Source organism: Schistocerca serialis, chromosome 6, assembly GCF_023864345.2.
Source record: "Schistocerca serialis cubense isolate TAMUIC-IGC-003099 chromosome 6, iqSchSeri2.2, whole genome shotgun sequence".
Classification (NCBI taxonomy): Eukaryota; Metazoa; Arthropoda; class Insecta; order Orthoptera; family Acrididae; genus Schistocerca; species Schistocerca serialis.
Window position 1 is genome coordinate 245868681 of NC_064643.1, and position 15320 is coordinate 245884000.

General features: G+C 39.9%; 1 protein-coding gene across 1 annotated transcript in view; it reads right to left on the reverse strand.

The window, feature by feature from the left end:
* The window catches only part of LOC126484081 (WD repeat-containing protein 89), a 277264-nt gene that overhangs the window by 129037 nt on the left and 132907 nt on the right, over positions 1–15320 (reverse strand). Inside the window, exon 7 of the mRNA XM_050107451.1 lies at positions 9370–9513. Coding sequence (XP_049963408.1) covers positions 9370–9513 — 144 coding nt within the window. The remainder of the gene's footprint in view (positions 1–9369; positions 9514–15320) is intronic.

The window sequence follows — 15320 nt, forward strand, 5'->3', positions numbered from 1 at the left end:
TTCACATAACAAGCACGCCACCCATCTCGCCACATGAATATGCCAGAAAATAGTGTTCCTCGCAGCTGGTATAAACATGGCCACCCAGTGAACAGTCAGTCAGTTCTGTACTAGCATCAGATATTGTCAGATACTATCATCACTGTACTACAGACTATTCAATAACAACCTCAATTGGCACTTGATCTTTCTCTTTCTCTCTCTCTCTCTCTCTCTCTCTCTCTCTCTCTCTCTCTCTGCATGTTGGCATCTTTGTGGCAAAAGTTCCACTTCACACCTTATTGTTGCACAGGTTCCTTTGGGCTTGATCTAATCTGTGTCTCATCTGCTGTGTTTATCTCAACTACCACTTAGTGTTGCATTCTCTTCTTCAGGCTGCCTCCCACCTTCTGGTTTCAACCATTTGTCTTCTGGCTGCTGATGTGTGTGCTGATATCTGGCTATTCATGGATATAGCATTGGCAACCAGGAAAAAGAAAGTTATTCACTGGGACGGGCACTAAACTGGTTTACCTGCTAGAGCAACAGCAGCAGTTTCAGATAGACTTGCTACAAAAGTCACTTCAACTTCAGACAGACAAATTTTGAACACATGAAGCCACTTTACTCCAGGACTCAGCACCCTACCCAGTCAAAGCCCCCATTCATTCTCAGTCATTTCTGCCATTCAGTGACACTAAGGAGGACTGGGACACATATTTCCATCAAATTAAGTGACATTTCACGGCACTTCAAGACTTGGATAGTTCATTTCAGTGATTATTATTTCTATCTTGTGTGTCACCAGACATGTTTTTCCTGCTCCACAAATTGGTGCCTCTATCTGACCACCTGGTACACTCTTTACAGGAGATATGTGCTCCGTTGACCAACTATTATTCACAGAGATATCATGTGGTTGTGCCCAGAATCAAGTTCCACCAATACCATAAACAGCCTGAACAATCATACCACTTCTGGGTCACTGACTTGCAAGGTCTCAGTTTCACTTGAGCCAATGAAGGCTGCAAGGCTTTGTATGTGGACACCTTGATTCAAGATGTTATGGCTCAGCTGGCACCCAAACCTGAGGTATGCACAGTGGCAGAGAAACTGGACAACCCATTGTTGGAAGACATCCTGCACATCGCAAATGCACAGGCTGCTAAAGAATGACTTGTGGCAACACCACAGGTTGCAGCAGTTAACATGCCACCACACACTCCACACCCAGGTTGCAGCACCACTGTGCTTTGTCATTGTCCAATGTCTGTCTGGGATTCAAGCTTCTGGTTGCCCCTCATCAAAGGTCAGGGGGCCACTCCCTTCGTGCCCACAACATTTTTCCACTCACTTCTGAGCAGACAGTCCAGATCACTCAGGAACCCGCACATGCTGTGGCAAAGAGAGGCTTCTAAGCTCAGTATGCTGACATTGCATGACCCATGCTCCCATCCCACCCCACGCATACACTAGGATCCCATACACGTACCACAGTCCAGGCACCCCTTCCCTGTGGAAACTGTTTCACACTTTACATTTCTTACCAGAACATTTTTTTCCAGATGGGCACAGTAGCCAGCATTTCTTTGATCAATCAGGTGACACATACACAATTGGGCTCACCCAAGTTGTCCCCACACTCGCAATGTTTGGGTGCCTATGGTGATCATTGTGGCCTACAAAAGCATTACATGCCTCATTACATTACTTAAAGCATTACACGCCTCATTACATTATTTATCATCAATCACCAACCTGCTATCAACATTTTTGGAAGCCTCATTGCCTTTACATTGTTTGTGTTTTCTGTTAATGATGAAGTCAGGTCACATTAACTGCAGTCCCTTTCTAGGAACTGGACAATCTCTGCACTGCATTTGCATCTATATTTCAGCCGGATTCGGGGCGTGCCGCAGACTTTCAGGCCACATCACCCTTCAGTCAGATGCTACGCCTCATTTGTACTGTTTCAGATCAATTACCTTAGGTTTGTTTTGTAAATAAAACTGTGTTTTCTTGCAGCAACATAATTTATTTTTACCTGACATGTTTCACTTTTTCTTGCTCTAAGGCATCTTCAGTGATATCTATAATAATACCGTTTTGTTATTTTTAGATTGTCAAAGAGCTTCACTTTCCATTTTTTTAATGTAAATAAGTAATTACTGAGAGTTTGCTGTGGTCTGCATTCCCTCTCATCTGGTCTGAAGATCACATTAACACTTGTATTTCTGACACATAAGCACAATTTTGTATTCCGAACTTTTTCTGTGCTTGCTGCAGAGGATGGCCACACAAACAAACTTGACAATTACTCTTAACTTATGTGCTGCTGCGAAGTAGGAGCTAGACTGTCACCAGGCTGCTGAGGTTACTGAGCCAGTGAAATCTAGTACATAGGCCTCTCCAGTAGTCATCATCAGAAAGCAAAATGGTTCTCTCACATTGTGTGGAGATTTCAAGGCAAAGCTCAATCGCAGATGAAAACTTATGCTATGCCGCAGCTCAATGACCTCCTCGCCAAACTCAGTGCAGGGGAATACTCCTCCAAGATCAACCTGACAGGCTGATGACCTCAGATGTTAAGTCCCATAGTGCTCAGAGCCATTTGAACCATTTGAGCCATCAACCTGCCGATGCTTACCTCCTGTTACCCTGCGATGAGGAATTACAGAACACTACTGCCATTAACACACCTTTTGTACCTTGTAAGTGCACTTTTCCAAAGGTTTCTGAAACAGATGACAGTACATATTCTGGCTTGCATGAATTACTTGAATGATCTCACTGTTATGGGACCCTCCCACAAGGATCATTTGCAAAACTTCTGCACCCTTTTCATGACCCTGCAGGGTTCTGTCCTGCATTGTCTTATGGAGAAGTGCAGGTTTTTTCAGTCAGAAGTGGAGTATTTGAGCACTGGATCACCAAGACGGGTATCAGGTCCACTGATCGGAATGTTGCCACAATAGACTCCTTACCCCATCTGGCAAACTTACCTGAATTGCAGGTGTTTTCAGCAAGATCAACTATTATTCCACGTTTGTAGTCTGCATAGCCCACATTGCTGAACCACTCAACTGGGCTTTCAGCCAACTGAAAACTAGGCAGGAATCTGCCCCTTACATTTAATCCATATGCATCGAAGACATTGGTGGTAATGTTTGTCATTAAAAACATTCATTTATAGCTTTTTCGGACCCAACTGTCCCTAATTGCAGATCACAAATCATTGGTGGCATTATTCAGGCCACACTGCAGCCTCCAGGAGCAGACATCCCAATGCCTTCAGCGTTGGTCATTGTTCCAGAGTGCTAACAATTGTACCACCTGGTATAAGGCCATTCTGTAGCATTCCAATGCCAATATATCCACTGGCCCACACCGTGATTTCAACCAACAGGAGGTCCTCTGCTACCAGCTCGATGCTGAGTGGCAACGTACATTGGACAGCCCCTTGTGTTACTGCCACCATGCATGAGGTGCCCACGTTGCGGCAGATCCTCTAATACGTAACACATGGCTGGCTAAATTATCCCACTTCCTGTAAGGGCACACTACATCAGCTTCTGGAAACACATTCCTCACTGACCCTCAGTTGTCGATGATGTCATGCTTTTAGCCACTGAGATGGATGGGCATCTGGTGGTCATCTTACTAGAATTGCACCAATGGATGTTGAACATGTTGCACCAGGGACATTGGGGGATGTCCCATATGGTGATGTTAGCTTGCTGACATATGTACTGGCTGGGAATCAACATTGACATCAAAAGAATGGTCCGTGGTTGCATGGCAAGTGCTTGCACCAGGCAGCAACCGCACAATCATTTGTCTCCTGGCCTATGACCTGTCTCTCCAGGGAGCAAATGCATCTCGATTTTGCAGACCCATTTTTGGGATGCTTACTTGAAGTACCCACATGTTGTACGCATGGCATCCACCTCGACTGATGCCACCTTCACCACTTTTTCCAAAGTTTAGGCCATCAGAGGGTTGTCTCACACACTGGTCTTCGATAATGGGCAACAAGTCATGGCATCTACCTACAAAGATCTCTGTGAAGTCAATGGCAAAAAACATATTTGTAGCTCTCCACTCCAGTCCATATCTTGGTGAAGTAGAACATCTCCTGTGGACTTTTAAACAGCAAATGAGCCTACAACTCCCCACTATTGCAGTGGCAATCCCTTCCACTCCCATGTGGATCGATGGAATTCCCTGCTAGCTCCATGCCAGTGATGTCCAGATGAATGCCACCAAACACCTTTCCTTTCTGCAGTTGGAGGGAAAGGGTCTTTGCCCGTATCTCCCTTCTGGCCCCCCACAGCACTGTCCATGGCGTTTCCACTCGTACACACCTGTTTCAGGGAAAGGGGGGATACGCTATCAGGCTCTGCCAAAGTTGAATGCCCACCAGTGCAAGTGGATGGACAGTTAAGAGGCTGCCCAGAGCACATTAGTTAGTTCTGTACTCGCATATGATATTGTGAGTTACTATCATTGCTGTACTATGGGCTATTTGATAACAACCTCATTTAGCACTTAGTCTTTCTCTCTGGTCATGATTCAGATTCTCTCTCTCTCTCTCTCTCTCTCTCTCTCTTTGCTATTGGCCTGCTGACATTGTTGTGGGGAAGTTTCTGCTTTGCACTTCATAGTTGGACAGTTTGCTTTGAGTTTGTTCTAGTCTGTCTAGTCTAGCTGTGTTTAGCTCAACTGCCACTTGGTGTCACATTCTCTTTTGCAGGTAGCCCTTCACCTGTTCCTCTACTGGGCTCTGACGCATGTTCTGATATACGGCTAACTTGCAGATATAGCAGTATTTATTAAACTAGGGTGTTTGGTGGTGGCATACAGTACCTACACAAGTAAATTTAATGATTCTGTATTTGATTAATAGTGATTGCAACATTTGCAGCCACTGTGAGGAGGTAATAAACGAATCAATGATTTGAAAGTGTCATCATTTCCACCAGAGCTATTTCTGGATCACTATGTTTGTTTATTTCTTGTTTAATAATGTTCCAAATAATTTCTGATTAAATTCTTGGAGGATTTTACAACACAGATTGTAATAGTTTCAACTACATTCAACAACTAAAAGTTGGTTCTTGAATCTTACTACGTGGGCTTTCGCAGGATAGTTTGCATCTATCTTCAAGCATCAACCGGTTCAATTATTTCAACATCTGCATGACACTCTCTCACATAACTCAGCTCTTTCTGCATCTCTACTATGCTCTGCTATTGGGTCAAACATACTTGTGAGCATTCATGATGTGAAGTTATGCATAAGCATTTTTTGAACCAATGAAAGATGATAACCACTACAAAAGTTTATTTTCGTGTTGTATTACACAATCTACTGTTTGGTTGTATATTCTATTTATTCACATGTAACGTGAGATCGATGGACAAAGTGTATCTGCAAGCTGGGATGCCACAAACATTGTATAATGTTCACAGTACCAGCTCGTTTATTCCGTGCGGTTTCTGCCTTGGGGACCCTATACAAGCCATACAGGAAAAGGAGCTGTGACAATGCCAATGATGTCATGGGGACAAGAGAAAACTTGCTATATGGATACTCTCAACTGAAATCTGTTTAACAAGACAGAATGTTTTTGAACTTATTAATGTTTTTGCAGTGTTCTTAATAATGTAACAGATTTCTAATGTGCAGTTATTATAAACATGAGTACAATATGCAAGACATTGTCAATGAGAAGCCTCACCTTTATTTTAAGAGTTGGATGTTGGATCTGTAGTCTTAACTTCCAGAAGTTCAATCAGAAGAGGCTGACAAGTCAGCAGAAATAATAAGATGAGCAAGATTGAATAACACAAGGTCTTAGCACCTACTCAAGTGTTACTTCGACAATTGATAGCACGGTAACTGGGTGAGGTAGTGCAGTGGTTAGTACATTGGATTTGCATTCAGGAGGAAGATAGTTCAAATCTGCATCCAGTCATCCAGATTTAACTTTTCCGTGATTTCCCTAAATCACTTCTGGCAATTGAAACGATGGTTCCTTTGAAAGGGCGTGGATGATTTCCTTCTCTATCCTTGATACAATCCGAACTTGTGCTTCACCTCTAATGACATAGATGCTGACGGGATGTTACACTCAATATTTCTTCCTTCGGAACATCATGTGTGGCGACCATGGACAACAACCCAGAACAAATACAGCTGCAAGTAAATGAAATTTAGGAAGAACAAGTAGTAAACAGAATCTGAAAATTTAAAGAAAATCGATACATTTGTGGGATTTGATATCTGTTGTCCATATAATGAAGACCAATGTCAAAAATTACACTGCAGTGCATAAATCAATTGCTAGCACTGTGAATCAAGAATTTTGAAGAGGTTTTGGTAGTCGATGAACAATTATGAAATCCTTCATCTACAATTATGGTGCAGAAGAAATTAACTAGTCCACAAGCCGGAAGATTCCAACTATGACTACAGTGGGTTCGACTGCAATAATCCCATGAACAGTCAACAACAGCAGTTGTGGATCACAGCTGTGGCACATCAACATATTGTGGCAGCAGTATCTATGGTTCAGTCATTTTCAGCGACGCGGCATGACCTACACAATGATCCAGCTTATCATCATCATCTAGGCATGCCAAAATGCTAGTGAGCTGTATATAATCCACATTGATTAGTTTCCAAAAGCTTTTTTTGTGTTAGTGTTTATGTCATGACATAAATTGCATGTGATTTTGCAACCAGTTTACGTCCATGCTCTAGCGGTGTAGACAGCTTTGTTGCAATATTAGGCTGAGACTAATTAAACATTTGTTATTGTATACACTGTACGCCTGTGGTCACGAGAAAACTAACTACAGCTATTACTCTCCGATTCAAGATATTTAGTGAGCAACTGCCTAATGATATCAAAGACCTAACTGCCACATTACAGAGTACTAAAACCGAATTAAAAAATGAAATAAAAACAACAAACTTGACACTAAAATAAACAAACATCACACTAGAAAAGTGTACCTGAGTCACATAAGGAAAAGGAAGAAATCAGAACTGATATATTGCAATTATAGGTGAAACTTTCCACCTTACCAGAGGATCTAAATTCATAAATATTGAAACAGTGTGATTTAGTTCAAAAGGAAGATAATGTGCAATTTAATGATGTGAACAAGGACTTTACACAATTAAAAGATTTAACTGAGCAGGGATTTGACACAATAAATGATCAAAGCTCAGGCACACAAGTGAGGATGAGAGTGCTGGAACAAAAGAAAGATTTAGGTGTAGCCACTATTTCAAGCTCTGCACTTGCTACTTTGGAGAAGCGTCATTGACCTAGCCAATAAAAAAGTGCAAGAAAACATTGAATTGTCTGTAGATACATCTCATTCTAATGTAAAAACAGATAGAAAAGAGAGTGAAGTACAGAAAATTTCGGAGGCTTAACTAAAACTAAGTAAGTAGATTTTGAGCAGACATTCACATGTCCATGGGAGTGTACCAAAGTATACCATTCTTGGAAACCTAGCTCTGAAAGGTACTTAAACTGTAATGACTATATGAATGGAGATTTAGGTCCTGAGTATAGCCTGTGTCACAGTAGGTTGGATATGAGTAGATGTATCAGAGCTTATTGTGGTTTTTATTGTTACTGTGAGAAGTATTTGAACAGGAAGAGGTATTTGAATGGAGCATAATTCCATGAACATGTTTCACGTAAACTATTAAGCTATTCATTATCTGTAGAAGCAGTATGGTTCATTAGTTGTGTATGCTGCACAATTTTAGATGTACTACTTTATTAGATGCTTAGTGTCAAATAGCAATAAGTGTGCTATTCAGTGAAAGAGTCAGAAGCCTAGATACAAGATGAGTCAAATTGGTTTAATTTGACTGTTGAAGTTACACAAGTAAAGGTGATTACTGTGTCGTGTTGCCACACTCCCCACTTGGCACCAATATTAAGGTATTAGGTTCACATTTCAGGGCCTGTGTGGGTGAAACCGGCGAAATCTGTTCCATAGGGTTTGCTGAAGAACATCCCCCGGCTCCTCAGCAGGGTGAGAATTCTGGGGTGGGGGGTGGGAGGGGTATCAGTCTTTGGGGTCTATTGTCTTTCTCTTTGGTTCTAACATCCTTAGTCTTCCTTTTCCTTTCTATCTACTCCTCCAGGGGTACCTTGGCTATTTCTAAGGAGTATATTTGCTGTCTCAAAAGAGGTCATAATAAAACATAGAATGTAGCCGACTATTCTACTGCAAACTGCCTTTAGCAGCATAAGTCTTTATGTATGTTTATCTCTCTTATGACCCTTCTTGGGTATGGAAATGACCTACATCTTTTTCCAATCCCTTGCTACACTTCATAATTCCAGCAACCTAAGTCATTGTTTATTTCTCACGTAAACTTTGTCAATGACTACCTATTACAACACAATAGCCAAAACCATCTCTGTTCAACCACTCTGTTACTTACAAGACATGAAGACGTAACCATGAATTTGATCAAGCATTGAGAAATAGTTATATAGATTTTCTGACAACTAACACAAATGCTTTTGCAATACTGATCTTTCATCTCAAATTTTACTTCACTGTTTTAAGTTTACTCATCAGAAAAGTAACTACGGCAAAAAGTAAATGATATAACATGCTTTTTTAATGATGAAATTTTGTCATTTGAAGAAAAAAAAGGTACAAGATGACACCATGTTATAATAGGCAAAAACAATAAAATACATGAATATATAATACACTACATGGAAAACTCACTGCAAAATAGGATGGATACAAGATAGACAACAAAAGCTTCATCCATACACAACAGTGTGCACACACTGCCATGAGCACCACCACCATCCTCCATCTCAACTGCACGCACGCACGCACGCACACACACACACACACACACACACACACACACACACACACACACACACACCATCAATCTAGTGTTCTATGTGACAAAGAGGGGAGCCACAAGACACTCGAATTGTGACTTCATTATAATTCTGGGTAAGTGTGAAGGCTTCCAGTAGAAAGGTAGATCTTCAGATAAAATAAGAGAACGCAGTGTATGCAATGATAATGTGAACTGGAATTAGGGACATTACAATGATTTTTGTGAATTTCAGCAATGTTGACATTTATCCATAAATTCCACTAAACTTTATACCATTGTAGAACTATGTTTATAGGAGACAAAATGATATATTATCACTAAATCAATCCATTAGTTAAGCACACAGCAGTACACTCACCACAACATCAGTAAAACACACACACACACACACACACACACACACACACAGAGAGAGAGAGAGAGAGAGAGAGAGAGAGAGAGAGAGAGAGAGAGAGAGATAGTGGAAAGGATGGGTGAATACACACCTTCAAAATACCTGCAATATCTTCTCTCGTAAAGTGTGCGAAAGGAGAAGCACCATCAATTTCCCACAGCTGCAGTTCTTCTGTATGAGTTATACATGATATATTAAAGGTACTACCCATGCCTCTAAACCAGTGCAGTTTGTCCTGTTTTAACATTCAAAGGTGTGAAATAATTTGTAATATTTAAAATTCTATTTACATTAGGAAAGAAAATTTAAATTTAATTAAAATTTTAACTGCTGGAAAACAAAAACTACATTCTCAGTCCACAATGGCAGTCAGAGATAAATATAAAGACTATTTCAGAAAGAAGAAGAGCATCTGTTCACCAACAAATACAACATACAACCAAATGAGACAGGCACAAAAACATGTTTAAATATCCAGTTTTTCGACTTTTCAAAAATTCAAATAAACCTCTATTCTCAGTGCAGTGTATCTCCAACTGTGAATGAGACAACACAGCTTGAATATACTGTTTAGTCTGTCAAAATGCCTTACAGCTTTAGGTATGTGCTTATTATAATTTATGGCAGCAAGGGCTGCCAGCATGAAGTTGGCAACTGAAATGGTGTATATCACAATGATTTCATACAGACATTTAATCACTATCATGAGACACAAGACAATACAGATCTGCTGCACAATGGTCATTCACACTCATCACAAATTATGGTTCGCAGATACTTCACACTGAATATAACAGAACTTTACACTGCCTTTGTCTCCAACTAGAAAGGCCTGTGTCAACTCAGACACAAATGTGGCTGTATGATCAATTTGCCCTCTAGACATCCAAAACAAACAACAGTACAAATTCCTTAGCACCATTGTGCACAAAAAGGGTGGGCAAGAGAACACACCGAGAATGTAGAATATGGGTTGATTAACATCAGTTTCTCTTCACCAATGAGTAGAAGATTTTACAATGTAGCTTGTATTTACATTCTTGGTGATTTTAGTTGTACTGATATTAAGGTACAGCAGAAAGGTGGGTCAGTCATGTTTTGGGCTGGTATCAAGTACTGATGTTGGACCCCTCTCATTTCTATAAAGAGTAATTGTTGGGCTGTGCAGTATCGGGACAGGGTCCTCTGACCTTTGCCCAGTCCCAGAGTCAACATTTCAGCAACGCATAGGTGCATTGGCACCTCGTGAACCGCTTCCTCCAGGTAGCAGAAATTAACTGAATGGACTGGCCTGTATTACCTGCTGGCCGCAACCCAAATGAGCATGCTTGATTCAAGTTGAAGCTCATAGTGTGTCTGCAGGAACCCTCTTCACACACCGGACAAAACTAGAAGAGTGGGACATGCTTTTGTTATGATGTCAGCACACCAAGGAAGATGTAAACATGCTACAATCTGTGGAGAGGAGCAATTGGTTATTTGGTGCTCTTCTGCAGCATATTTAGATTGCAGGAATGCGTACTTCTGAACAGATTGTGTTTATTTATTTATTTATTTATTTGGTTCAGCTCAACCCTTTAGGATTGCGTGTGACTTGTTCAGTATGTCTTCTTTCTTCCCAGTACCTCTCCATTCTCCTGCTTCTCCTGGTTCTCTATGCTTCTGTGATCTTAATGTTGACTCTGGTATCAGTCCACCTATGACCCTCCACTGCATTCCTATAGCTGGACCTATCCTGCACTGATGCATACATCAAATCTCTGTCTTCTCTTCCATATCAAGCTTGAAATTGAGTCTACATATGTCTCAGTTTGGTGTTTCTGGGCATATTATTCTTTCCATAGGTTGTCTTTCCAACATATAATACTTTCTGCAGCATTTGAGACCTGTCTATTATCCTCTTGTTGGTCTATAACTCACCTACGTAATGGAAGCTGTTCACATTCTCCACCATCTGAGCTTCAACTTTCCAGTTGGTCTCTGGATTCAGAACATTTATCTTGATGTATGCTGTCTTGGGATTGGTTATTGCTGCAACTACAGCAAGATTTTTTTAGTGCCATTTTTGCATCTTCTTCATTCTCATGTAACAAAGCCAAAATTCAATAACATATATCTGTGCAGAATAATAGGCTCTGTAAAGTCCATGAACATCCATTACAGTGGCTTTACCATTCCTGTGACAGTGTTCAAATATCATTTTGAGACCAAAAATCTGTGTAGCACAGTTCCTCCCTTTACGAAAACCAGTCCGATAGCCTCCAATACTTGGCTCGAGCTGCTCTTGCACCCTACTAAACAATACTTTACAGATTATTTTGTACCCAAAGTTAAGTAGTGAGATGCATTCTTACACACTGGAATAATGATGGCTTCTTACCAGTCTTTTGCTATCCGGATGTCTGCTATTATTCTGTATGTATTGTCTTCTGTTGCCAGATGAACTTACCTAATTTCCTCAGTGCAAATGCCACCATGAGCTACAATTTATTGTTCTTGATAGCTTTCATTACTTCTGCCACTATCGTTCTGATGGGTGTACGACCTCTGTTGTTTTCCTTGTTGCACTGCAGCATTAGCTTTTCTGTAGGTGTTCCAATAGTCAGCTGATTGTTGAAGTACCTTGCCATTTCTCATCTATTTTTAGTTCATCATCATACTCCTTCACAATGGGCTCCCTCACTTTATAGCCCTTTATACCATTCTTTATCTCCTTAAAGAAGGCTCTTGTTTTTCTTTAATGCATCATCTGCTTCTTTCAACTTTTTATTCTACATGTTTCTCTCAGTATTTTTTTTATTGTTTTAGCAGTTTTCTTCTCACTGGCTCATATATTTAAATCTTTTTCGTTCTTAGTTTTTTTTTTCCAGACCCTCCACACTTTTCTTCTAGACTCAGCAGCTTCTTGACACTCATCCTTCCACCACTTATGTTTCCTTCTCTTATTACATGGGGCCTGCCATTCTGATTCCACTTTTATGATGTCCCTCACTTTTTTGCCATACATTTTAACTGTATGATTCCTTGTACATTCATTCTTGTGTCTGTTCAAAAGCTTTTTGTTAATTCTGTGTGTTCATTGTTTTCTTTTTTTTTTCTATTTACGAGGTGTTGGCATTTAATATGAGATAATGGTCATATTCCATTCCAACTTTTTTCGGACTCTAGTGTTCATAAGCTCCCTGTGGTTCTTCTCTCAGATTGCTTCAGGCCTGTCTTTCACCAATCCCATTACCTGGCCTCACCCATGTTGTCTTCTTAGTTGCCTTGGCTTTACAGTGATTGGCCATGATCCTCATCTTGCACCTTCAGCACAGATCTACTAGCCCCTCTCCTTACAAGTATGCAGGTGGTCAAACAATTTTATGAGCAGTTCATTTTGTGAACAGTAACTTCTATGACACTAAGAAACTACTTTTGGAACTGACAGTTTCACTACATTGAGAACAAAATACTTCAGGAAATCTTCAATCCTATGAACACTTTATCCAGTTTTCCATAATCTCATTTTCTTTTCAGTTGGTGAAAGTATGAAATTATACAGAATGTCTTCTAGAAGTTAAGAAACATGGCATTAACCTGGATGCTGATATGTACTACCTTATAGATCCCCTGGCAAACTCTGAGTTGCAGATCACCGTAAGTTGAGAGATACAAAGTGACTCCCGCAGAGGATGTATGCAGGTAGGCTTCCAAAGCAGACGTCAGTTTCCATAATTTTTTTTTGTTGTTAACTGTTTCATATTTTTTAAAAAAAAATTCAGGTCCTACTTCAAGTGGTCTTCTTCATTGCATGTAATATTACCAGATTTATGTCATTCAGTGGCATAGATCCAGTATATTAAGTACTCTGATGAAAACCACTTGTAATAATGGTTGGAAGGTTGGTTGGTTTGTTTGTTTTCCAATAATATATCAATCACAACTCAGAAAAGTTTTAAAGATACGCTACAGAGGCTTTTATTTCTCCAAAAATGTTATAATATGCATAAAATGCAATTATTGGGGAACAGTTTGATGCTAGTAATTTAGGCCATTAGTTAGGTGCATCTGTCCAACATCCCCTCTTGAAAACAAAAGTAATATATACATTTTTCCAATCACTTGGCCTACTCGCAGCAGTGACCTGGATTTTTATAACTGGTGGAAAGACTACTACGAGAAATGTCCTTCAGCTGTGAAATCAATGTGCAAGACTTGCTACCCAAAAGAACAATATTAATTTTTGTCTAGTGAGAACATGTAATTTCAGAATTATTCACAACACAAGGAACTCGTAACTGTCAACAAGTTTACCGATGACATAGTGCATCGCAGGGGGCAGCTAAAGGGAACACGGAAATAATAACTTCTGTGGTGTGTGGACACTAAAAATGACTGCTGCAAATTTCTCTCCCTCTTCTGCCGAACAAGAGGCCTTCTAACGGCTTTGGATAACAATTTAAGTGTGAAGTAGGTATCCAAACTTCCAATTGTTTTAGGAGATGACTTACTTGGCATGCTCGGCCGACCTTCCTTGCTGGCTACCTCGCTGTTGCAAACTCTCTTTCACTTCTGCTCCGAAGTATGCTGCTAGGTACGAAGTATGCTGCTAGGTAGAGGAATCTCTTTCTACTTATAAAAATAAGTAAACATACGAAGTTTCATTTGCTTCAACTAATGACGTATATTTGAACTTCAGACATTTTATAAATGCCACTCTTCACATAAATTGTGTCTCCAAATGTCAGAGACAAACTAATTTATATATAAGAGAAAGGTGGCTTAAACACCCTGTCCATTCTCAACATGAGTCAGGACACACGTCTTCCCTTCAACAAGGCTAAGACAAGAGTTTTTCTCAAGAGTACCTTCTCAACTGTTCTTGTTATTATAACAATGGTCACTGACACAACTAGCACAAAATGACATAGGAGCTCCACAGTTCTTCCATCAACTTTCACTAAAAATTCCATGGATCGCCTGACAAGTACTTGTCATTGCCGTTTGACCGCCGCGTCTGCATTCTTCTCACGACTGAATTTCAAACCTGCACTCACAAACTTGTGACACGCAGTAGGTAGGATTCTATTATCCCACACTCACATCTAAAACATCGGGTGTTCGAGACGGTAGAAGGCCGAGTGGTTTACACCAAAATTCTCGAATCACAACATATACCCCCCCTCAGATCGGACATGCGATATTTTATACATAATCATTATGTAAATAATATCACTCATACCAACATTTCATATCATAACAACATACTTTTCTTATACATGTTTATACATACATCTTTCACCTCAACAACAATCTTTTTTTTTTTTTTTTTTTTTTTTTTTTTTTTTTTTTTTTTTTTTTTTTTTTTTTTTTTTTCTCTAGAACAATCTTTAGCTGAGTGTTTCTTTATTCTGTTCTTACTTTACTTTGAGATCCAGACATGTGCATTTATTTGTGGTTCAGTCAGCTTCCCTAGTATTTAGGAATTGTAAGGACTCTTTCCTTATTTTCGGTCGTAAACTTCAGGTGTGCATGACACATGAGTAATCTACTTTCCGTTCTCATTTTAATACTACTTTTCCTTCGTATGTACTATTTTTACTATTTTTTTTAGTTTGGAGGAACTCTGGGCAAAATGAAAGTGTTCTCTTTGACACTCATAAACTTACATGAAATGTAACAATGCTAGTTGTGCATAGAATTCAAACTTTCCAGAATAATCCCTACAATATTTGTAACTTTTATCAGGATACTGTCCCCTTCTCCTAGGATCAGCACCTATACCTTGCTTGTGGGTTGACCTTATGAGAGCACTTCCTCTTTCCGTTCTGGTAGGTATGCCCCCCCTTTATAAAATATTCCTATTGGTGGGATGGGAGGCAACTTTTAAAACTTAAATGGAAACCACCATTTTTTATTGTAGATTCAGATTCTCCATAAAAAATGAGTCAAGTTTTCTCTGAAACGTTTTTTTAAACCATTGACAGATGGTGCTGAAATCGAGAAACATTAAAATTGGGGAAGAACTCCGATTTATTTAGAATGATCCATGAAGGACGC